We start from the raw sequence: 25,043 nt of genomic DNA, 5'->3' as shown, positions 1-25,043 counted from the left end.
GGAGATTCCTGATGTGTGGCAGTTTTAAGTAGAGAAAAACTACTGTAGTATTTGCGAGTTTACGAAACCTGCAATGGACAACGACTGTTGTCATTACCTCCATGGAATGGAAAATATGGATTATCAAGTCAAAATAACACGTGTGTGTTATTGGCTGAGTAAGTGACCCCTTGTATGTAACATTGCTAAAACGACAACTGCATTCCTTCTTAATTAGTTTCAAAAATACAAAAATACTCTCTCTGACTTGCTCTATATCATGTAAAACAGTCTGGTCTTTATATCATAAGATGAACTTCCATTGGTATATGTGATATTTATCTTACTTCTTGTAGGCGCATATTCACATGTAATTGCAAGTCGTGTGTCCATATTGACTATGTAAGTATATATTATACATGTGCATGTCTGTGTGATTACCTGTGAAAAACAGAGCTGTCCAGGCTACAATCTTGTGAAAGGCGACATGAGAGTCAAATGGTACGTAGAGGTTAAGGAACGTTCCCCGTAGGAAAGTTATAATATTTCGACACATTGTCAGCAAAAGTAAGGAAAATGTGAAAGACATAACTGCAGCGGCACCACGAGTAAAGCTTATGCCGTAACTCATCAAAGCCCTCAATCCACTGTGTTCTCTTTCCACCGTATAACCTGTAAAAATTAACAAATTGTATTGGTTTGTGTCGCAGAGTGGCTACAGTACGTTGCCACATCATACCAACAAAAGTACGATACGATACCTGTCTTTCATTAAGAAGAAAAAAAAATGGATAGTTACTGTTGCTCTACGATTTTTGTTCTCTTATCTTCAAGCCACAAGAGTTTTCGACAGGGTAAATAAAATCTTCATAATAAGACTATTCTCCGTAAATATACAAAATAATAAGAAACAAAATGCTAAAAGAAAAAAGACGAAGAAGAATAATTCCTCAAAATATGAGCAGTGCAAAAGGTAGATTGTACATCCGGTCCATGTCAAATATGCATCTACTTAGACATTTATAAGACATAGTTGATTTTGGAAATTACTGACCAGTTGGTCTCGATGAACTTGACATTTGCTCGAGATAAAGGTCTTAAATGAACTAACTCCTTACAATCTGTTATAATAAACGTAATATAACTGTGATCCTTATATGCGAAACTATGCTGGTTTCTTGGTTACATTGAGTGAAAAATCATCAACAATGTTCTGCTTAAGGAAATAAAGAAGAAAAAAATAAGTGTGCAAAGTTCAATTTCATTTTCAGACAATGGCCTTCACCTATTACCCTTAAACCGCTAAATCAATAGGCTTCCTCTGGACCTTAATGGCAAGCTCTGTACAAATTGTGTTCAAGGTATATAGCTATACAGCGCTGAACCAAAGTTACGATACATCATACATTTATTTTTTTAAGCCATGATGACCTTGACCTTTAATCAAACTAAATCTGTTTTATTCATACCCAATGTAGGGCCCTTGATGACTCAGTGGTTGGTGTGCCCGGATCGTGACTTAAAGTGTGTAGGTTCAAATCCTACTCTCTGATCAGAGGAGTATAGCTGCCATGGTGCACCTTTGGCCAGGGCACGTTACTTTAATTGGTCATGAACTAAATTAAATAGCATACTTATGTTGATGTTCTGTCTAATACTAAACTTCAAGTTTAAGGCAACTACAAACTTTAGTTACCATAGATTATCAGCAATTAAATTTATGCTCTGAAACCATCATTTTTGTTAATGTCTATGATTTTCAAATAGTTTTCTTCTTTTAGTCACGGTCACCGTGTCCTTTGACCGCCGAACCCAAAATTTACAAGAATTTTGCTTTACCGTAATGAAAGCTTTTTATAAAGTTTGGAAACGGTAGACAGAGGAGAACAGGATAGGGAACTGGCGGATGGATAACGTCATAACATTGTGGATATATAGAAAGTGAATATGCCCATGTAACGAATTACCAGTGATATGTATAATGGTTTTACGTTCTTAATTTGTTTTTAATATATGATAAAAACTTTTACATACACTATGAACCTTATATAAATCGAGAAGTTTATGAACAGGAATGAATTTTCACAAGTATGCATTTACTGGAAGTTTTGAAATTTCACATGGTTACTCGTGTCAGAGAGATGAGATGAAATTAATACATTTTCTGTACTTACGATAGAATATTTCCAGAAACAGTCCGAAACATATCCCGTAGAACAGAACTAGAAAGAATATATGTTGCCTATTGTTTTCGAAAAAATGCTTTATCTTTTTCATCCTGGCTTTAAGTGGAGTATATGTTTCACGAATTGCAATAAATTTCGTCGGCTTTCCCACAATACTAGACTGGCTGCCTGCAATTCCACTGCTTGTGCTCGATACTGATGATGTTGGACTTCCTTTCCAGATTCGGTGGAGAGGATTATTTATGGATGGAGCCTTCTTTTTCACATCAGCACTAGAATGGAAAATAGATCTGTGGTAATTTAAAGACACCGTTGATGCAGCGACAGAAGAAGAAGAGAAATATTATGAAATAAATGATGATGAAAACGTAGTAGAAGGGGTAGCTTTAGTAATAAACAACTTTCATGTTTTTATCGTGACATCTTACTTGCATTTCCCATCCAGTTTGCTTTTCCATGTGTTAGAAATGTTATATCAATATTTTTGTCATCTGTTCTGATCTATATTACATTAAGAAATTACCAGAAATGGTAGAATTAAAGTTCTGCTTTTAAAGTATACTCAGTGTGCCCTTTTTCAAAACCAGGTCAGAATCTCAAAACATAAAATTCTCATTTGTTAAAAGAGGAACAGTTTTCCAAACATATTTTAAGCAGTAATGAGCATAATATCAACAAGGTCCAAACAATTGATCATGCCGCGAAAATGGGAAACGTATGGCATAAGTAAGAAGTGGTTTTCAGAAAGTAATAATCGAACAATTACAATACATATGACTCTTTATAATTCCATTTCATAAGTTAAACATAACATGTGTCGTAATATATAATTATATCATATGGTATCGACAAAGATAACATTGTATCGGAAAGTCATTGAAGGTACATTTCAGTACTATTTCAGTGATTCTATATGCAAAAGTACTTATAGTTATCTTATGAAACTTTGATTTTAGTTTTCCTTGTATTGCATGCATATATATATATATATATATATATATATATATATATATATATATATATATATATATATATATATATATATATATATATATAGAGAAAAACTTTCTCCTAGCATGTTTTTAAATATCATCAAAGTCTAACCTCTTTTTTCTTTCCTGGTTAGGATAACAGTCCTTGCAGCCTTTCCACTCAATCCCCGCATTCCACAGTTTGTCCATCTGTGGTGACAATAATTGGCAGAAATCATCAAAATTTATCGCTGTTTGACCCGTCAGGCCATTATGGGTACAGATTGACTCAACCAAATCAGCCACTTCTTGTTTTCCCAAATTACTGCTGGCCATTTCGAGAAGAGAGCTTAAGAAAAGGTAAATAAAAGTTAAGTACCGAGCTTGTCGATAATATGATACGAAAGTAGATCTGACGCGATCTGAATAAAAGTTTAAATATTCATGTAAGAGTTTTGGATGTTGCCAAAATGTGTCTGTTCTAAAAATATTTTTCTTGTCTTTGATGAATATTGCAGAAAGTGTGAACTTTTTCTGAAACCGATTTACCATTAGATTCGAAATCGCATGAGTCTCATAATAATCTCAATTCTGGGTTCCTCGTCTCTTGGTTACCTATGTCCGAGGAATATTTTTAAAAATCTCATGCTTGCCATGACGTCAAGTGCCTTTGCTTTATAATTTATTTCAGAGAAGATAGGCTCACTTGAGAAGTGAAAAACTAATCCTTTCTCGTACTAATTACCTAAAACATTGACCAAACAAAACTATGTTTATTGTTAAAGATGATATCTTTTTGACAATGCCCGTATGAGCAGAATGGAGCATTTCTAGTAAATTTTCCAAACTAACATGTTACATACTCATTTGTTACCTTCCGTTCTGCTACTGGTCATTATTTACGCAGCCTTTTTTTCATATTCGACACCAATTATATTAAACGACGAATTGGATACAAGTAAGAAAAAAGGAAGAGAAGAAAAACAACTTTATGAAACATTTGTACCTGAAGAACCTGGTCAACTCGTCTTTCTGCAAACATCCTTTGCATTCCAGATCAAACATTCTAAATAATGTCTGGAGCTTATCCTGGCAGCTTCCTGTTTGAATTAAATAGACGAAGTTAAGATTTAGGTCCTCATATGGATAATTGAAAGCAGAAGGACGAATGTTATCTTCGATAAGTTACGTAAAATTCGTACAGTATGAGTTGGCAATTTTCGACATGATACATTTTTCTCTGAAATAATATTATCAAATAAAAATATAAGTATTTTGAATTCACCAGAGCTTTTTTATAAAAAAAGTTCATCTGGAATGGCATCACCCTCAGCATAATTTCTAATCTTTCTATGAAAATATTTGCAAGTGAATAATTAAAAGCGGTTTAATAAACAAAAAAATATTAAGCAATATAATATAATGAAAATATAATATAATGAAAGGGCAGGCATAACTTTTATACACACTTGCTCATGAATGATGAATGGTTATCCATAAATAAGTTCATTTATAATGACTGAGACAGAATTCTCGTTGTTTTAGGGCGCCACTGAACCAAATTTTCGGCATGCCCTAACAATCTTGGCTTTCGGAACCTAGATAAAATAAATGGCTAGATCATTACTTGTACCTTTGGATAAAAGTACAACAGCATTGAGAAGTTCCCCAAAAGAGATGTATCCATTGTGGTCTGTGTCCATCAACATGAACATGTTCTCGACAAACTCAGAGTTTGGTCTGACAGACATTGCATCAGCAAACTCCTCCTAGAATAATAGAAAACAAAATATATGACATACATAGTGATAACTTTATCGTGAATTATGCAGCTAAGGCACAAACAAGGTCAGCCGCTTCTATTGTTCATTGCAAGAGTTAAACGCGTGCAAAAAATTGACAGATTGATGCAGCACCTTGACAACAGTTTGTTGCACACGATTTAAACATGTCGAAATTGACAGGTTGCTGCGGCACATTGACAACGGTTTGTTGCACACGATTTAAACATGTCGAAATTGACAGGCTGCTGCGGCACATTGACAACGGTTTGTTGCACACGATTTAAACATGTCAAAATTGACAGGTTGCTGCAGCACATTGGCGGCAAGTGGTACAGTGAAAACAAACTTTTTGACATTGACAAGATTAGCAACCAAATGGAAAAAAGAGTGCTGCATGGAAAATTAACTCTATTTGGTCACGGGTTTACCAATATCAGAACAAACCTTTACACGCGTTGTACCTCAATCATGTGAGCCACATTCATAATATCGCTGTCGCTACAGGACGCCAATGTTACTTAAGAAATCCAAATCAAATGTGTGAATTTATTTAGAAACGAAAACCTCTAACTGAACTGAAATCTACCTTGCGTCTCCCTTGCAAATATGTTATATTTCACAAATTCACATGAAAATCCGGAGAATCATATCATCCCGAACGAACTTGAACACGTATACTCCAATTTCTCACAAACTTCAGATGCTTAAACAATGAGACAGTGAATTAGAGATGTTCAGCACGAAAACTATGTCACTTAGATAATCAGTAGCACACTCCTTATTGGATAAAAATATGCAAATATTGGACGCATCCTAATTAAAAGCAACTGTGGTCAAGTGACCAGAAGAGCAAAGTTCTGAACTGAAAGCTGAAAATTGTCAAATCACCAAAGTCAAATTATGTTCCAATCGCTGCCAATCAAATGTAATTTATTTCAAATTCGCATGGACTATTAGCCAGTCTTGTCGTGGAAAATGTTTGATCCCCTTTAGCGAATAACACCTGTTCTGTTAAACTTTTGTAACAAAGCACGTACTGCTCTAATGGTGAAACCCTTAGATATAATACACGAATATATAAATTCAAAGTTTAATAACGTCATCTTTTTTTTTTACATTATCTAAAAATGTGATACAAGATTAAAACGAAAACCCTTAGATGTTAAGAAGATTAGCATACGTGGTGATCTTGGTGATGAAGACTCATCTCCAGCTATTGCGTTCTCAAAATATCCTTAACTTCGCTTACTCTGATTAAACCAACTTTGAAAAGGTAATAAAAACATCCAGGAGGTGGCATGTACACTACCTTACTACATGTCATAGAAAGGGTACAACCTTTTAACTTAAGAAACAGCATTAAACTCAAAGGTCAACCTTAAACCGCAAACTTATGTTAAAAAAGACTCTTTGATACACATTACATTACGTCACGTGAATTTTTCTCTAATCGACTGACAGTAATATAGGTAAATTCAACTTAAAAAGATTTGTATGCACCTTTGTTAGCTCTATCTCAAGTATTTCCTTGGCCTGTCTTGTCTCGATGGCTTCTTTATCAAGCTGTGGGTCGTAATCCATCTGAAAAGCCTAGTAGAAAATATGGCACAAAATTAAAAATCTTTACATGTCCCAAACTCATGAAATTTGCTTTTGACTATATATATATATATATATATATATATATATATATATATATATATATATATATATATATATATATATATATATATATATATATATAGACATAAAGAATAAATTTCATATGGCGAATAACAATCCGGGATATAATCTGCGCTTATATAAATTTACAGAAAATAACAGAAGTAGTTATGGCTCATCGATTTCTAGGTCAGTACAAATATTTTCCAGTATCAGCAACAAGCTGAAATAGACTAGTTGACACATAATAGAGTTAAAAGGTTGAATTCCTTAAGAAACAGCCATGTACAGTTTCGCAAACATAACCGTTTTACCGTTGTAGTTGTTTGTCTTGTCTATGTTCTGTATTTGCCTTTGAAAAATACTCATTAAAAGAGTCGAAAGCGCTCAGGCAAGCTAGATACTAGTTTCGCACTGTTCGGCTTCAGTTTATTATTATTATTATTATTATATATATATATATATATATATATATATATATATATATATATATATATATATATATATATATATATATATATATATATATATGTATGTATATAGCAGGCGATTCATTATAAGATTAATAAAAAGACTAGAATTCAATCTGGAGTTAATCTTGGCCAAAAAGAAAAACAGTTAATTGTCATAACGATGTACCAGTTAAGAATTTTTATATGTGTGTGTGTGTGTATATATATATATATATATATATATATATATATATATATATATATATATATATATATATATATATATATGTATACACACACACTCACACACACACACACACACACACACACACACACACATATATAATTGAGAGAGAGAATTACACTTACACACCAAACCACGATAAGTGACAAATAATTCAACATGTCGTAAAGAAACCTTTTTCCTCTATGAGTTAGTGATGCAAGATATTTACAGTATGGTATCAGTAAGGCGGTTATGTAATATTCAAAATAATATCAACGGTAAGCATACATTTATATAACTGTCTCGTTATGTTCACTGAAATATCGTTGTTTGATAAAGATAATGCAAGGCTGACAGTTCTATAATTTAAGAATATGATCTTTACGAAAGATTATTTACAACAGAAAATCGATGGAAACAAACTTTGTAGTTAAAAAGAGATTTGAATATTGATGAATTCGTGAGCCAATCGTCTAAATGTAACAACGTCTTATGTGGCTCTGATTTCAGTTTTATAATCAATTCATTGCGTTATCTTAAATTACCAGGTAAATGGAAGAATGTAACAAAATGAATACCTCAGAAAACACCGTCTTGAAAAATCTCTCTAGAACTGCATTACGCTTCTTCTGTGTGAACGCGGATGAATATATGTGCTTCAATTTCATTTCCTTTGTTTGCAGTTGCCGATCATACTCCAAAAGGGTTTCTTTCAAGTAGTCCACGAAATACCTACGTTGTGACTCCGTAGGAAACTGGAGAACCTATAAATTCAAGCAAAACCTTTGTTTCATTTAAATGCCCTCAGTCTGACTATTGGAATGTAAAATTTAAAACATAAATTCTGGTTTATTCATGAAGACCTCCTTCATAGCGTTTTGGGGTTTATATTGTTGTTTTTATCGGTGCCCATATTAGTGCTTCCGCTCGTGGGACTTGCTCGATAAGTTTCATTCGTTTATCACATTGGTTGTCCATCAAAAACTAACCTTTCTTATTTTTATTCATTACTATCTAAATTGTCATTTATTTCTTTACGATGTTTTGTCGTCGAGAACGATTAATTACAAAATAATAACCCGAACAAATTACATACGGGCAATAGTTTGATAGACAACGCATACAGATACAATATGGGAAAAAGATGGCGAGAAAGCGTGTATGTTAAAAAATATTCAATGTGATGCATTCTTTTTTTTTTGGTGGGGGGGGTGATGAGGAACCATTAAAAGTTAACGAATTGTGTCGAAAATAAAGAAAATATTTTCAATCTACTTTTGACTCTCAAAAGATTTCAGAGCTTGGTTTGAGTTCGATAGTGAATACTGACACTTTCTAAATAAAGGAGAAGCAAGAAAACTAGCGCAGTTGCACCTGCTATGGTGTATGTGTGGGGAGGGTGTCTGGGTGTGTGTGTCTGGGTGTGTGGACGTATGTCTGGGTTTCTGTACGATGGGTGAGGGAATGCGTAACATTCTTGCAGAGACCTACCAAATCATACTCTTTGGGAACCTTGATCATGACAGTTGTCTGCCCCTTGTTGGAACTGAGAATGGCTTCAACAGATATGAAACTAGACATGTTGATGCTTCGTAGCTTCTTGCCACTTGGATTAAGCACATCCAGCTGGCATTTGGCTTTGATGCGGACGACCACAGGGCGTGTATTTTCATTCTCTCCGACCCATTCTACTGACTTGAAGTTGGATAGTGTCCCTGAAAGATGTCCTTAGTAATTTAATCGATCCTTTTAAAACAATCAATTTATTACCTGATTAATAAAACGACTCAGTCTGGAGTTAATCTAATTAAGTTAATATAACTGGTCAAATTATAACGGACAATAACATATGTGGAGAAAACAGTTATATTACAGAATTACTCCACAAGGTCCATAAACGGGACGCTGCTGCGACACTGAAGAAACTTAAACGATTCGGCGGTGTTTACGAAATTGCAAGTATAATATGGTTTATTTCACATTCAAATAGTTTTAATTGAATCAAGGCACAAAGCCCGTTTCTAGAAAAGTGCGGTTTAAGGCGCTCATGAATGAAAATGCACATGCAAGCATTAATTGTCTCCATGGATACCGTTTTTGTTATTATTTGATGACCATTATTATGCCTACAAAAAAAAAAACGATATTGCGTGTGGTTTTATATTAAAATGATCAGATCTCTCTCTCTCTCTCTCTCTCTCTCTCTCTCTCTCTCTCTGCATACCGGGTTGAATACTAAAGACTGTGTCCTTGATGTTCTGGAGCGCACTTCGTTTCTGTTTTCTGTAGTTCCACGACTTGAACTTGCTGATGATGTAGGCAAACAATATGCACACTGTAAACAAATACATTATTTATTTGGTCAAAAATATGTTTCGGATTAATTTGTTCCAATAAGATGACAAAAAGTAATAATCTCTTAGTTTTCTTAAAGAGCAAAATTTTACAAACACGATGAGAGAGAGAGAGAGAGAGAGAGAGAGAGAGAAAGAGAGAACGTTTAAGCACAGATCAGCAGTTACTGCACAATATCTCAGCTACAGACCCTACTGTTAAAATGAATAGATTAGAATCTACATTTATATCGTTTTGATGATTGAAAAAGACACTCACCAAACGGAATCAAGCCGAAGCATACCCAAACGATGATGTAGGTAATTTCACTCCCGGCGAAATAATCATAACCTTTATGGTTGGTGCAAACAGGGAGGTCACTGGAATTGAGGTGTTCCACGTGTTTACATGGCAAATCTGAAACAGGAACCAATCGGGGCAAATATGCATTATATTGCGTAAATACAGAATCGGTTTGTCCAGGAACAATATTCGCGTTCCGCTGAAGAAACTATCTCCCCGGCAAACAGTATCATAATAGACATTATATAAGAGTCAAAAGTCATGAATATAATAAAACAAAATAAACAATTAAAGCTAAAAAAAGTAAATAATTATCATAGCAATGTATTTATAAATCCTAATTATCGCAAACTCTCCATTAAACTTACAGCGAATGTTGACGTATAAACAACATTTCACGAAAATTCAATGAAACGTTTTAAAATTATAACAATTGAATTAACATATGCAATACGATTACAATTTTGAAATTACAATATATACCAAAAAAATCCGGCAACAAAATCTTTAGCCTGGCTGTCATTACATTACAGCAACAAGTCAGATGATACGTTTTAAACCTGGCTGTCATTACATTACAGCAACAAGTCAAATGATACGATTTTAGCCTGGCTGGCTGTCACTACATTACAGCAACAAGTCAGACGATACGTTTTAGCATGGCTGTCATTCGTTACTAAAAGTCACTTACACCTGACCAGCCATAGGAGCGGTCAGTCAGAGGGCTATAATTTGTTGCAACCCATTTGCATTTGATTGGCAGGGTCAACAGTCCGAACATTATTTCGGCGTTCATACCGCTTATAATATGCTAAGAATTACAAGAGTCAAATAAATACATTTGATAAATATAAGCCATGTTGTTAACAATTAATGGAAAGGCGTTGGCCTAATAGTGAACTAGAACAATAGTTATTATATCTATTAGCAAGTAATGTGAATGATTTTAGCACATAAGTATACGTAGCGTACGAATTAAACCTTCTCTAACCTGAATGATAGTATTATTTGTATTAATAAAGAAATGGAAATGGCTTTGACTAAAAGTAAACAAGAGACTTTGGATATAAATAAACAATAGCTGTATATCTACAGAGAGAAGTTAGCAAGTATTTGCAGAGACGTCGTCCTTTAAGTCAACTAGAGCTGCAGATATCTATTAGCAACCAATGGGAATGAATTCTGGACTTTAGGTGAGCTGAAGTTACCTTCCTAAAATCTTTTCACATAATTACTCTTACATAATTACTCTTACCTGCTGATTTGAAAACGTCCGGTTGTATCTGGTCGTGGTCGATATTGGTGGAATTCACGATGATGTCGTATAATCGAATTTTTCTAATCTCCGTAATTTCGGTCTCACTGAATAATCTGAAAGATTGGAATTCCAGCATTTATGTAGGACTCGAATTACTTTTTATCTTTCCCCTAAAACACTTGTGTCTTTTATGTTGTATATTAGCTGTTCGACTTCCATTTCATCTGGGGTAGCAACAAGCTCCGGTTCATTTCAGTATGGCCTACTCTTCCAATTTTCTGCCATGATATTGACAAAAAAGAAATAATAACCTAAAGCTTCGTCAACACTGGAGCTGACTTTCATGTACATGAATGTAAGTTTTAAAGTATATTTTTTCACACTGCTGACGAGAGATTTGTTGTATAAACTGATCATTAGTGAAAACCATATTTTATCATATAACTCTAAGTCAGAAAAGGTTAAATACTTTTTTTTTTAAAATTACGGTAGAGTTGTTACTATGAGCAACATCAACTAATGACATCAACTTTAACATTACAATAGTTCATATATCATGCTTGCGTTATTAGCTGCGCGAAGGAGATTGTCTCATTCATTGCATTATTCAACCAGGGGGAAAAGAATGGGCAATAACTGATATAAAACTTGCAGAATAAAAGGGATTTGTTTATAATTGCAACTTCCTGTGAAAACCATATTATGTATTAATGGTATTCCATCAAGACCTGTTGGAATAGTTATGTTAACGATTGCCTGACTGTCGAACGGTCAAATACGAAGAATAATATATACTGGCCCGACCCCCCCCCCCCCGTTCCCCCCCCCCCCCCCCGGTGGATGTATACAAACCAACCTCCTAATCTGGAGTGTGATTATTTAAAGAGCTGGTTTATATTATTTCATCAAACTATATCTAGAACAAGTCCATTGAGGAGGGGAGAGGCATGATATTGAGAAACTGAATTTAAATTTGACTTCATAGAAACTTTACTGAAGAAAGAAATGTTGATCTAAATACGTACCGTATATTCTCGCGTTAGATCTGACTACGAAAATTACAGACACTGATTTGCTGTCGCCATGTATCTGCAAATTTGATTGGGGGGAGGGGGGTGCTACCGACTGGTCTTTACAAACTGCATCGAACTAGACCAGCCAAAACGTTATAGTACGAAATATCTGGGTAAATGATGTTTTCTGTTGAATCAAACAAATAAGCAAATAATTAAATTACTCAAGCCGTTAAACGCTCCCGAAACCAGGGCTAGACCTTGAAGCATGCTTCCCAGATGGAGCCCCATTTGGGTCCCTATTCTGTACACATGTGCAACTAAAGGGAATACAATCCTACCCATTCTCTGTATTTTCGAACCAGAATCGATCCCCGTCTCGAACGCGGATAAACTGATCGTACAAAATGGCAGAGATCAGTGCTCCTGGACCATACGGGGTTGTTTCAAACATGGCGCCTACGAATGCATCCACTTTGTCCAAACTTCCGTACACATTCTTTAACTTCGTGATTAGCTAAAACAAAGATGTTTAAAGCATCATCATTAGGTATTTAAGTTTAATATAAAAAATGTATCATTAGTCATTCGTTTTGTATATTCCACTTTGTTATTTAGAAAATAGTACAACCATGTGATCCACAAAATGGTGCCTACATAATTAATGAACGCCCATTTTTTTAGCACAAGATAGGCTATACATGGCGGCCAGTATAATTGCTGGAGGAAGAACCCGGAAAACCCCGGGGAAGAACCACCGAACAACGAGAAGCATACCCACGTACCCACGTTAGCCGAGCCTGAGAATCGAACTCACGCAGACAGAGGTGAGATGGCAGTGATCCGTAACGGTGAACGCCTTAGACCACTCGGCCACTCAGGGCCCATAGGTGAGATTGCAGTGATCCGTAACGGTGAACGCTTTAGACCACTCGGCCACTCGGAGTGCCCATATATATGGACCCAGAGTGGCCGAATGGTCTAAAGCGTTCACCGTTACGGATCACTGGAATCTCACCTCTGTGTGTGTGTGTGTGTGTGTGTGTGTGTGTGTTTATTGTGCAGTAGGTATATTCGCATATATTTCTTTTCGCTCTAAAAAGTTATATTTTTGTGCCTGGTATTTTGGAGAAAAGAAAATTTAGAAAATCTGAAGTGTATAAAATAATGAAATATGTTAACGCAACTGTCTTATCTTTTATTAAGTAAGGTATATCTGCAAATGCTAATCAGATTTGTAGATTAAAAGACTAAAGTTTCTCTAAGTTTCATTCTGATTTACGGACTTTGGTCCTGAATGTCTGGCAGGAAACATTTTTCTTCCTTGGTAATGGCTGATTTGGTTTCGTGCTTAACATCACGTAATGTAAATAAAGATCTTATATCGTGAGTCCGCAGTTTATGTAAAGTATCTTCCCCGACACAATCCGGCGCGGACGACAAGATATGCTCCAAGACAGGATTCGAAGCGACACCATCTACTAGCAGAATGCATTTCTAAACATAGTAACGTAAATTGCTCAGCCTTAGCAATTAAGTTTTATATAATCATCATAGACCAATGTTAACTGAAATGAATACGTAGGTATACGTCAACATCAATCGAAATTTTGAAACTTAATATGTGCCAAACCTTTATCTAGAGAGTGTACAAACACACAGTACACTAAACAAAAATACATATTTGTCTTCAAAGTCAAAAACTAGTGAAAGCTACGTAAGTCAAGTCTAAAAAATACGAAAGGATTAAACCTTATCTTCCTATACTGACGAACAGCTTTATGCGATGAGCGCCCGCAGGATTTTTGCAGGGGGGAGGGAGGGGGCAGTAAGTCACGGCCGGGAGAGTTAATTGCGTAGTATTTACTAGGCGTTTAGTACTGAATTTTGTGACATATTTTCAGCTTCAATTGCGTGTTTAAACTTGTCGGAATGATTTCCATGGTGGTCGGGTGCCCCCCCCCCCACCCTTCCCTTTGACCTATGCCTTCGGGCGCCCATTTTCATGCAAAGAGGTATATAACCGTATACTTACTTGGGGATCTTTCTGCATGAGCCATGGGTTTAGGTCTTCCCACGCTTGCAGTGGAGGTAATCCAAAATGTTGCCGTGTGGTGTTGTAGTCTGGCAGGCCGTAGTCTCGCCCTCGCATTATCGTATAGGCCACAAAGTCATGGCGGGAAAAGTGAAGAGGGCCGTAAAATTTTCCTGTTAAAAAAATAAAATATAACACTGTCTTTAGTAAGTATCGCGTACGTTAAAGTCATTGTCTGTAATGCAAATATGATTTACATGGATCCCACTGTCGATAATAAAATATCACATACATTAATCCCATTGTATATAATGAAAATATCACATACATTAATCCCGTTGTATATAATGAAAATATCACATATATTAATTTCATTGTCTATCATAAAAATATAACATACTTTAAGCCCATTTGCTATAATGAAATTATCATCTACATTAATCTGATTGTCTATAAAGAAAATAGCACATGCATTAATCTCATTGTCTATAATGAAATTATCGCATACTTTAATCCCATTGTCTATGACGAAAAGATGGTTTTAATAAATCAAATCTAATATGAATGTTAAATTTCATTCCAATTTAAGATATCTACTTTTCATGGAGTCTTCATAATCTATCCAGTCGTTAGAAACCGTTTGTATCGCATAAAACGTTACTTTTTACCACCACCCTAACAATATCTGGCAATGTTAATAATTTCAGCCCGAAGTATCCGCCATGTAATAACCTTTAACCAGCAACAAAAAAAAAACTTTATCGACTCTGCCCTGCACGAGATTCTCTTGAAAACTGCTTAAATGCTTGAGTTATTTCGAGTTCGAAGGTATTTGTTCTTCTTCTTCGTCAGATCCATACAGGAATAAAGCTCTGTTATTCGTGCAAGATCTCAAGTCCTCGCCTAGTAATATAAAACTGTATCAAAGGCTTGGCATCAAGCATGGATGAAATTATAAAACTGGCATCTTGATCTTTCTATTAAATATATCTTGCTTGGCAAAACATGTGGGAATAGAATGTTTTTTAAACAAGAGATTTGATTATCAATGCTAAAACTATTTATTGCAATATTAGTTATGGAAAAAGTATTCTATAAAAGCCGGCATTGTATACATGGTTTTGGACTCGAAAACTATGGATCAAATGATGAGTAATCGTACTTATGAATAGTGGACTCCATAACAATGTTAGGTACCGAACACTGACGAAACTGTATCTTTCTTATCGATCACTTTGGACAAATAATTTGTCCGAAACAAAAGTATTCACCGTTGGGCTCTATGAATCTATCCGCTAGCTCTACGTGTCTGTCAACTAGCTCTATGTGTCTGTCTACTAGCTCTATTTGTCTGTCCACTAGCTCTATATGTCTGTCCACTAACTATATGTGTCTGTCAACTAGCTATATGTGTCTGTCCACTAGTTATATGTGTCTGTCCACTAGCTCTGTGTCTGTCCACTAGCTCTATGTGTCCGTCCACTAGCTCATTAGAATCAGATTCTTTTTGAAAAATGTTCCTTGAACAAGAAGCAAAAGAATCTGACTGAAATGAAAATATCAGACAGCAGGTTCCTCCATCCCTCTAAGGCATTCCAAGTCTTCACGGAAAACGATTATTTTTTTTTTGGTGTAAAATCTTACTTTGGAGATCCTCGGTTATCATGGTATCTTCTTCTTCTGCCAACTGAGTGGCGAGTCCCATGAGAGTTTCTTCAACTCCTTCCTCTCTCTGAAGCAACACTTCCTGTTTTTGTACAAGAATTATATCCAGTTAATCCAATTAATTATATCCAAAATCTGATAATCTGATTTCACTTCATCTTCTATGCAATCAATATGGTCATGCACTAGTAAAAACCCCTATAAAAACCATTAATATGTGGATGTAAATGCAACCCATAACTTAAAGTCTTTATTTCGATGTTTTAATTTTTATCCAAGCTATAGCATTTAAAATATTAAAAACTATATAATACCATGTGCACAAAGACGGATCATGTACATAAAGACGGATTATGTGCACAAAAACGGATTATGTGTATAAAGACGGATTATTTTCACATAACTCGGCTTGAGACAATATCAGGCTTCCTCGAAGAGCTGAGGATAGCTTCGTAAAATGGTCCTATCAGATTTCTTAATTTAATGTCATACTGTGACTTTTTCAGCTAGTACGATGTAATAATTAACGATATGGATATCTTTGTTTATTAGGTGTTGCGCGCTTGCGCCATAATTAAAATCAATGCACACCTTCCATAGTTACTTCACAGCTAGATAGCGAAATGCACCACTAGCCGGCCAGGAACCACAGTTAGCCACATATGGAATTATACATGTACATCCAAGGCAAGTAAAATTTCTGAATAACGACCTGGATGACAACTATTTCGAATTGTATCAAGCTGTTTGCTAAACAATGTTTGTTTTTCTTCTTCAAAAATTATCACAGAGGGAAAGGGATTACATTTGCATTATTAGCATCACTTTGTGTCAACAATTACTTCATGCGTGGAAAAAATGCATTTATGAATTTACGACTGGGGTATATAAATTTATGTTGTTATGAGCTTCCGTTGACGTGTCAAATGAATGATAAATTTTATGTTTTATCGTAGGTTTCCAAAAACTATGGGTCTTTTTAATCTTAGTGTTGTAATTTTTTTAAAAATATTTTTCTGTATCGGCAGCTTGATTTGTCATTAAATTTGAGCATAAAATGTCTGCCTTGCACCTTTAGTAACCAAATGGACAATAAGAGGAAGTGACGTCTGATTGCATAGTATGCACTGGCTTCAATGGTACAAGATGCAAAAACGCTTTGTGCAGACTTATCGATTGAAATAGCTCTTTCTTGGTGTCATAAAGTGCACCATCCTTAAATGTTGTTAAATTACAAACGCAACTGCATATGTAAAAAAAAAAAACTTATACATGTCAGTTTGGCAATAGAACCATCTAAGAATTATTAAATATTATTGTACATTTTTGTACGTTAACATCTGTATGCACGAAGCGCTGCTCAAACTTATGTTTGCTAAATACCCATTCAGAGTAGAATGTCCGTCTGTATGTCTAGTATTTCCTCATCATTTGATTAGCACATTAATATTTGTAGGTTTCAAATTTATCTTGTTGCAGATTTTCACTTTCAACATAATACTAATCAGACGATGACGAATGTTGGCTCTTTCGGGGTAAGGTATGAGAAAGGCTAATTTATTGTGATTAGAACTACACACACCCAACCCCGTATATCGATGGACTTTGTTCACCCACACGCACACATGCTCACGCACGCAAACACACACACACACACACACACATACATACATACATACATACATACATACATACATACACACATACATACATACATACATAGATACATACCTACAACACATATACGCAAATACACATCCACGAAATTAAAAGAATTGGTAGATATTTTAGAATTTTTCCAATTATTCAAAAGCAAGCAAGTCTGAAAATTATTTAGAGCTGATATCAATATTGAAACAAATTCCTAAGAAAAGTAAAACAAATAAAAAGAAACAGATGTCCAAAACTATTAAAAAATTTGTATGTTTACTCACACGTAAGAACTATGAACATGAACAACATGATAAAACCAAAACAAATGCAATGTAAGCTGTGAAATGATCATCATCATCATCATCATCATCATCATCATCATCATGACAACGACGACAATGATAATGATACTAATTCCCATAATGATACAACTGTTACTATAATTATATTAGCATTGATCATATTGTAATTTCGTAATAAAGGTGAAAATTCCACGATAACTTGAAATTTTTGTATTATCTGTACCATTATTTTAAAATTTATATGACAAGAATACTTGAAAGGATAGTAAAACTAAAACACTCATAGTAGTTCGTTACATATAGCTACTATATCGTTTTCACATTTTAAATATCCTGTTCTACACATCCATGATATATAATACGTACTGTGCTCGGTATCGGTATTATATAATACATAGTGTTAAAACATCAGTGTTATATAATACATGCTGTGTTCTACACATCTGTATCATATAACGCATTCCGTGCTCTGCGTATCTGTATCATGTAATACATACTCTGTTCTACACATCTGTATCATTTTACTACATAACGTGCACTACATATATGTATCATATAATACATAATGTGTTATTCAAATTCATACTATATAATATAACACATACTTTGTTCTACACATTTGTATCATATAATACATGTCATGCCTTATACATCTATATCATAAAATACATAATGTGCTCTTCACGTGTGTATCACATAATACATACTGTGCTCTACACATCTGTATCACATAATACATACTGTGCTCTACACGTCTGTATCACATAATAATACTGTGCTCTACACGTCTGTATCACATAATACATACTGTGCTCTACACGTCTGTATCACATAATACATACCGTGCTCTACACGTCTGTATCAACGATCTAAAATAAAACTTGTATCACTATTCCTACATTGCTAGCGACACAAGATTTCCGTTAAGTTAATTATTTCAGGATATTACACAGAACTCCTTCCAGGAAGTCATTGTGTCTCATTGTTATTCTGCAAGTTTATTGGTCACGTTAATTAATATAAAATTTACAGCCGATTCTGGTTCAGTTAGTCACAGGAGAGAATGTAAAAATACATATTTATTTTAGATATTAAGTAATACAAGCAAATATTTTAAACGAAAAACTTTGAAAGATACCCTTTAATAACCTTTTGTATTAATATGAGAAACATAATCTATATAGTCTTGTGACGATGTGATCGATCTAGCTTAGAAAACACTTGCAGGGTTTCAATCTTATTCATAACTTTCGCAAAATATTTGCTCTCAAATAAAGTAAGAAAGTGACGCAAATGCGGTTTGGGACGTTCAACCCATAAACCTTAAAACGGGTAAGAATGCATTTCCTTGTCGTTAATTATAAATTTCCTTTAAGAAGAGCCAGATTTTAAACCTAACTACTTCCTGTTGCAAAAGCAATGCATTTTATGCATGCCTTTAAAATTACAAAAGCAGATTCGTTGCATACAAGTAAGTGTCAGTTTTACCTGTGCTTTCCAATATGAGTTACACATCCGAATATGTTTATCGTCTTTATCCCTCACTGGCATGCATTTACCTGTCCTGCAATAAAAAAGAAATATATATATATATATATATATATATATATATATATATATATATATATATATATATATATATATATATATATATATATATATATATATATATATATGTATGCATGTATGAATGTGTGTGTGTGTGTGTGTGTGTGCATTTTGTAAGCCTACGGCCACATAATCTTCCAAAATGGTTAATTATATGGAACTCTTTGGAGTGACTTTATCTATATGGTTACCAGATTCAAATACAACATAACTGTACTGAAGTTTGTGTAAAATAACCTTTAACGTTGGATCTATGAGTCTAACTGTGCAATTCCACTTAACGTGAAAAACATTCATTTACTGTGGTCTCTGCTGGCGACTACCGCATTATAAACCTCCTGCGTTGGAGATAGTTGAAAGGACAAGGAATCTGCTTAAAATATCATATTAGTTGTAAAGGTGGAAATATCGTTTAACATCATTTTTTAGGATGGGTAATCAGGTTAATTGTAATGCATATTTAATTTATAATGTGTGCTTGGCTTTTGTCCGTGATTGAGTGTAGAGTATTGGCGTACCTGACTAGTGTCATGTTTTGTTAAGATAATTCTTGAATTTGAGTTCAAGACCTAGCCTTGTTTACAAACATGGAAGGTGCTGGACGCGACATTGTTTACGAGTTTAGTGAAGTTTTTCAGAAGATATTATTGCTTCGTAGGTCAGGTGCGAGTTTGTATATAAAGGTTTTATAACAATAAACGGCTGCGTTCTTACTTTAAGTTCAGTGTGTGGAATCATTTTTATTTGTTTTCAGATGCAATTCGAGAGGAATCATTCAATTAAATTATTCATGGGAATTACAAAGTGCTCATTAATATTTGGGACTAAAAACACTACATTGGGATTACTGAGAACTCGTTCAAATGCATTCTGGAGTATATTATTGTGGTACATCGAGCATATTGGTACAGCAACTGATTTCAAGACTACTGATACATCAACGCATTGAAGACTATTGGAATTCATTCGGAACATTCTATACTTTTGGACTTGTGATAGAACATTTAGGATAATATGGGATTTAGAGAATTACGTAACCTGTTGAATTTTACTAAACATATTGATTTTGCTTCTTTCTGTTACGTATTTTAAGACCACATGGCAGTAACGTAATAAATTTGGGGATTTATGCAGAATGTATTGTTTCATGAATTAAGATAGGGACATTTAAAATGAGGTTCGAGAGGCCACTAATTGGTTTCCTTTATGGCATGCGTCTTCTGTGTGCAGGCTGAAAAGCAGTGCAAAATCTGGAGTTTATAAACAGGTTTCCTTTACATGGACGGAAGCTGTAGCTTAGTGGTTAGCGTGTAGGGCTTGCGACAGAACGGGTGTAGTTTTCATCCTACCATGGAATAGCTCGAATTGACTACAGTGCCATACCCCTGGGTGAGGCAATCTAGTCCAGTGATTTCGGCAATAAATGAATCTAGGTGTTCCTTAAAACATCAAACCAAGCCTTCATATGGAAGATCATACTTCAGAAGGTTTTATTGTACATAGTTTTAACTTCCTTAAACAGAACGTTAGCAGGTAAAAGATGTGTTTGTGTCTGTGTGTATGTGTGTCTGTGTGTCAAAATATATACGTTTTAAAGCCACATCGTAGTTTTATCCGCGAATAATTAATGTATAATGGGAATCAATGTCTATTACCAATAAGCACTTTTTTAAACCTACCTTTGGTAAATTCCCGAGGGTATCATAGTAATGAAATATCGAAGTGCCACAGCATCAAACAAATAAGTAACGTCGGGGTTTATATAGGGTTTGTATCCTGAATAGAAAAAAGGAACGAAATTAGTACAAAATAAGTCAAACATGATAAAGTGGGAATGTGATGTATTTTATGACGTCTAGTATGTTATTGTTTTGTGGTTTTTTTCTTCTCTTTTCGAAGCTTTTATTTCTCTTTTTTCTATAGGTTTATAACAATAGAAAACTGCAAATAATAATGTTGAATAGTCTAATAAAGGTACACAGTGATACTTGACGCGAGTGACACATCTAAGCTTGACGGATGGAGAGAGAGAGAGAGAGAGAGAGAGAGAGAGAGAATTTTTTAAATTACAAATCTGATTCGTAAGCATTGCATCCCAGCATCCCAGCTATGATGACTTAAACATTCACTGCATAGGCCGTGATTTTGTTCTGTTTTTAAGATTTATTTATTTCCATTTAAACATTTACGTACGTCATGGTATGTTTATAACATAAAATCGCTTAACTTACGCTATACTATTATATCGGAAGAAGAACCTAACGATGCATTGCCTCGCACTAGGGAGTATTTCGTGAGCTGGTGTATCCTAATGTGATCCAATCAATTAACAAATTCAGTCTCTAAAAGAAAGTATTGGATCAAATAGAAAATATTACACCAACCTGAGTAACGGGGCAAGCTCTGCTTCATGAATAATGGCAGCCACTCGTAGTATATTATATTCTATAATAGTGAGAAAAAGAAAGAAAATGCACATAATCATACATTGTACAAGGTTTTGTTGGAGCGGTGCAATTTATTTTAGCACATGATCAGATATTGTGCAGGGATTTATTTGTTGAGGTACTTTTTTCAGCACAATCAGACATTATACAAGGCTTTTTTGAGGGGTACTATTATGTTAGCGGATTTAGCCAAAGGATCACATCAACGATGTTGTATAGCCGCAAATACACTTTCGTTTAGGACATTAAAGAAAAAACTACAGTGACGAAGCCGTAAAATGAATCGATGTTAGATTATTTGACATCAGTAAGCCACTAGATTTAGCAGCTGCGCAAACTAATCGATTTACAATGACACTGCACGTCTACTTGTACGCGCTGTTTTAGGGATATACCTCATATTGATAAATGCAAACGTTAATATTACATGTGAGGTTCTGTAAGTATTTTTGAAATCACTAACTCACTGAAAGATTCCTTTGCATTATGTAAATTTTGTACAACATCATCATATACCACGAGGTTAAGCTGCATTAACCTTGGAAAATAGAATGTCATAACATATGACGAACCTGCAACGAGGCCTTGACCCAATGCCTCGTTTTCGTGAAAACTTCATCATGCGTCCAATCAGGATACTGCTTCTGGAATCTCTTAGCCAGGTAGTTATGCCAACGGAAGAACAGCACGGCAAACGAAACGAGAGCAGGATTTTCCTGCACGTGTTTATCTCCCAATTCTAACAGAAAAAGAAACATAATCGATAAGGTATTATGATATGCTATACAGCGTACCGAAGAAGCAAATAACTTTTTCATGATTCGCATTCCAATGATGTAATAAAGAAAGTCAGCGTGTAATCAAGGATTACTTGGCTCAATTGCACCTTTTATTAGTCTCCAAGAACGATTTTATACATTATAGCTCAGAGTATAGTTCGCACTACTTTGATCTTGGTCTCATTTTTAGCTAAATATATTTCAACAATCTTACATTGGAATTTTTAATCGTTTTACGAGATGACACTTGAAACTAATCTTGGCTATAAAACCCAGTGTTGTGGAATAGTTTGAAACAATCTATAACCGACTCACCTGCCTTCCTACCTAAAACTCGCCTACCTACCATCCAATAATGAAATATAAGCGATTAAAAGAACATTGTTTTTTAACTTATCAAGGTGAAGCTAATAAGTTGATGCTACACAGACTGGTTTTGTATTACTTTTTTAATCGTTATTCTTAATCATGCCCCACCCCGTCACATTATCCTGACACAAGGCCGACCAGTCCTAGCACTAATCTAACTAATGCTGAGTGCCAATCGAGGTAGCTGCAAGTAACATTTTATAAGCCTTTGAAATGACTCGGCCTGTATTCGAACCCGCTACTCTCCTCATTCGAGGCGGAGGCTTTAACTACTAGGCACCGGAGTGGTCCCAAAATCTCATGTGGACAAGAGCTAAAATTTGCTAAATGCGACCAAAGTTAAGTCAAAGATGAAATATAGGTCATAATGTGCCTCTTTTGTTGTAAGAGTGTTGTAGTAGCGGAGTACATACCAAAATCAACTTCACGGTTTTAGCGTGAACTCTGCTTAAGAATATAAGCATCAAAAACAAAATGCAATCCAGGTCAGTGAAGCGTAAAATATCGTCAATACTGAAACGAGGAGTATTGCTCATTCAAATGAACACCGAAGCTTCTTCTTTCTATACCAGACAATATACGGAGACATCATTCGAAAAACATATTTGGTCTTGAGCTATTTGTTCATGAGATAAATTCAATAATTTCTATGCCAATTACATCTGAAATGCAGACTGAAGTTACCTCTATTCGCATAGGTGTAGTACTAACAAAAATTTGTTCAATTATCTAATTTAATGATTACAAACATGCGCACGGGAGACGTGACAATGAAGCAAAGTCAGTGAAATGTAGACTATGGATCACTGTGACTTACATATTTGATATTGATGTAACACTCATGACTCCATGCATAGCAGTTTTATACAGCAGATAAAATACTAAAGAAGTCATGACAAAAATGCAAAACTTTAACAGCACCAATTAAATTGTAAAATATAGGTCAGAATGACCTTTATATTTCTGAGGAAATGATACATAGATGGATGGATATAATGACCTAGTTCAATTACATTGGCATAAAGCAGTGCGTCAGTTCTTGATGCACAAACTCAGTCAGTAAAGCATGAAATATGACCCACAGTGACCTGCTTTATTATGGAATATTTAAAACAAAACCATACACATCTCTTTGCCTTTTTTAGGCAAGCAATGAAGCGTAAAATAAAAATGTGTGTGTGTGTGTGTGTCTGTACCATGTACGAATTTAGATATTGTATTAAACTACAGTTGATTCAGTTTTTGTTTAATTTATTGGTCTTAACCGTTTACTGACCGCGTTATTTACTTGTTTCTAGCATAATTCAAGCTACTTACTCCAAAGGCTTTTTTGGTCTTGGATCACGTGTTCGACGGGGTTAGGGTTGGCCACAAAGGGAAGAAGGATGTCGTTCTTTGCTGGATATTTGTTCCAAACGTCTCCAGAGGCAAGGAAAGGAGAGTTATCTGCCTGAAGACAAGTGGCGCGTACCATGCTCGCGCCATACACAAAGCTGGCATCTATATAACTCGTGGCTGAGTTGAGCTATGAAACGTAAATAAATAAATAGATAAATGAAGAAACAAATTACATGGTATACTGATTGCAAATCATTCTCGAAGTAAATAATATTAAAATCTGAAACGATGTTGCATTGAACGTGTTATCTGCTTTACTTTGTTCTTGTATGAGTGGCATGCCACGCATGTCACGACATCATTTGAGATTTGACGGAGTGTTAGAAGAGAACTTAACGACATTCGTCAAAGCTGGGTCAATGCGACTTGACTGATGATTTATACCGATAAGATTGTCATGGCAAGCTACTCAGAGACAGAATGGATCAGTATTATGTTATGAGTAAGCGACGTGACATATATAGACAAAAGTAGGTCATCTCGACTCGAGATTAGTTACAAAAGTAAGGTGGGTGCAAGAATGCACAAGGGAAGGGTCACGCAATAACAAGCTACCAAACAAGTGACAATGGCGCATGGTTGACAATGGAGCATGTAGCATATGTTTTCTTGAAACTTG

General features: G+C 35.0%; 1 protein-coding gene across 2 annotated transcripts in view; it reads right to left on the bottom strand.

Annotated features, from left to right (window-relative positions):
* The window catches only part of LOC149771699 (dual oxidase-like), a 143,497-nt gene that overhangs the window by 8,931 nt on the left and 109,523 nt on the right, over positions 1-25,043 (bottom strand). For both annotated transcript variants that reach the window (XM_089948215.1, XM_089948216.1), the window contains 19 exons: positions 24,344-24,551; positions 22,451-22,617; positions 21,816-21,876; positions 21,111-21,207; positions 19,312-19,387; positions 15,848-15,950; positions 14,204-14,376; positions 12,510-12,685; positions 11,153-11,268; positions 9,874-10,011; positions 9,485-9,595; positions 8,752-8,975; positions 7,839-8,024; positions 6,421-6,510; positions 4,770-4,905; positions 4,143-4,236; positions 3,270-3,485; positions 2,154-2,437; positions 421-651 (listed from right to left, as the gene is read on the bottom strand). In XM_089948215.1, coding sequence (XP_089804341.1) covers positions 421-651; positions 2,154-2,437; positions 3,270-3,485; positions 4,143-4,236; positions 4,770-4,905; positions 6,421-6,510; positions 7,839-8,024; positions 8,752-8,975; positions 9,485-9,595; positions 9,874-10,011; positions 11,153-11,268; positions 12,510-12,685; positions 14,204-14,376; positions 15,848-15,950; positions 19,312-19,387; positions 21,111-21,207; positions 21,816-21,876; positions 22,451-22,617; positions 24,344-24,551 — 2,887 coding nt within the window. The remainder of the gene's footprint in view (positions 1-420; positions 652-2,153; positions 2,438-3,269; positions 3,486-4,142; positions 4,237-4,769; positions 4,906-6,420; positions 6,511-7,838; positions 8,025-8,751; positions 8,976-9,484; positions 9,596-9,873; positions 10,012-11,152; positions 11,269-12,509; positions 12,686-14,203; positions 14,377-15,847; positions 15,951-19,311; positions 19,388-21,110; positions 21,208-21,815; positions 21,877-22,450; positions 22,618-24,343; positions 24,552-25,043) is intronic.

Source organism: Sinohyriopsis cumingii, unplaced genomic scaffold, assembly GCF_028554795.1.
Source record: "Sinohyriopsis cumingii isolate HCF-2022 unplaced genomic scaffold, ASM2855479v2 utg001711l, whole genome shotgun sequence".
NCBI lineage: Eukaryota > Metazoa > Mollusca > Bivalvia > Unionida > Unionidae > Sinohyriopsis > Sinohyriopsis cumingii.
The sequence above is the reverse complement of the archived record's forward strand: the minus strand, read 5'-3'. Positions and strand labels throughout refer to the sequence as shown.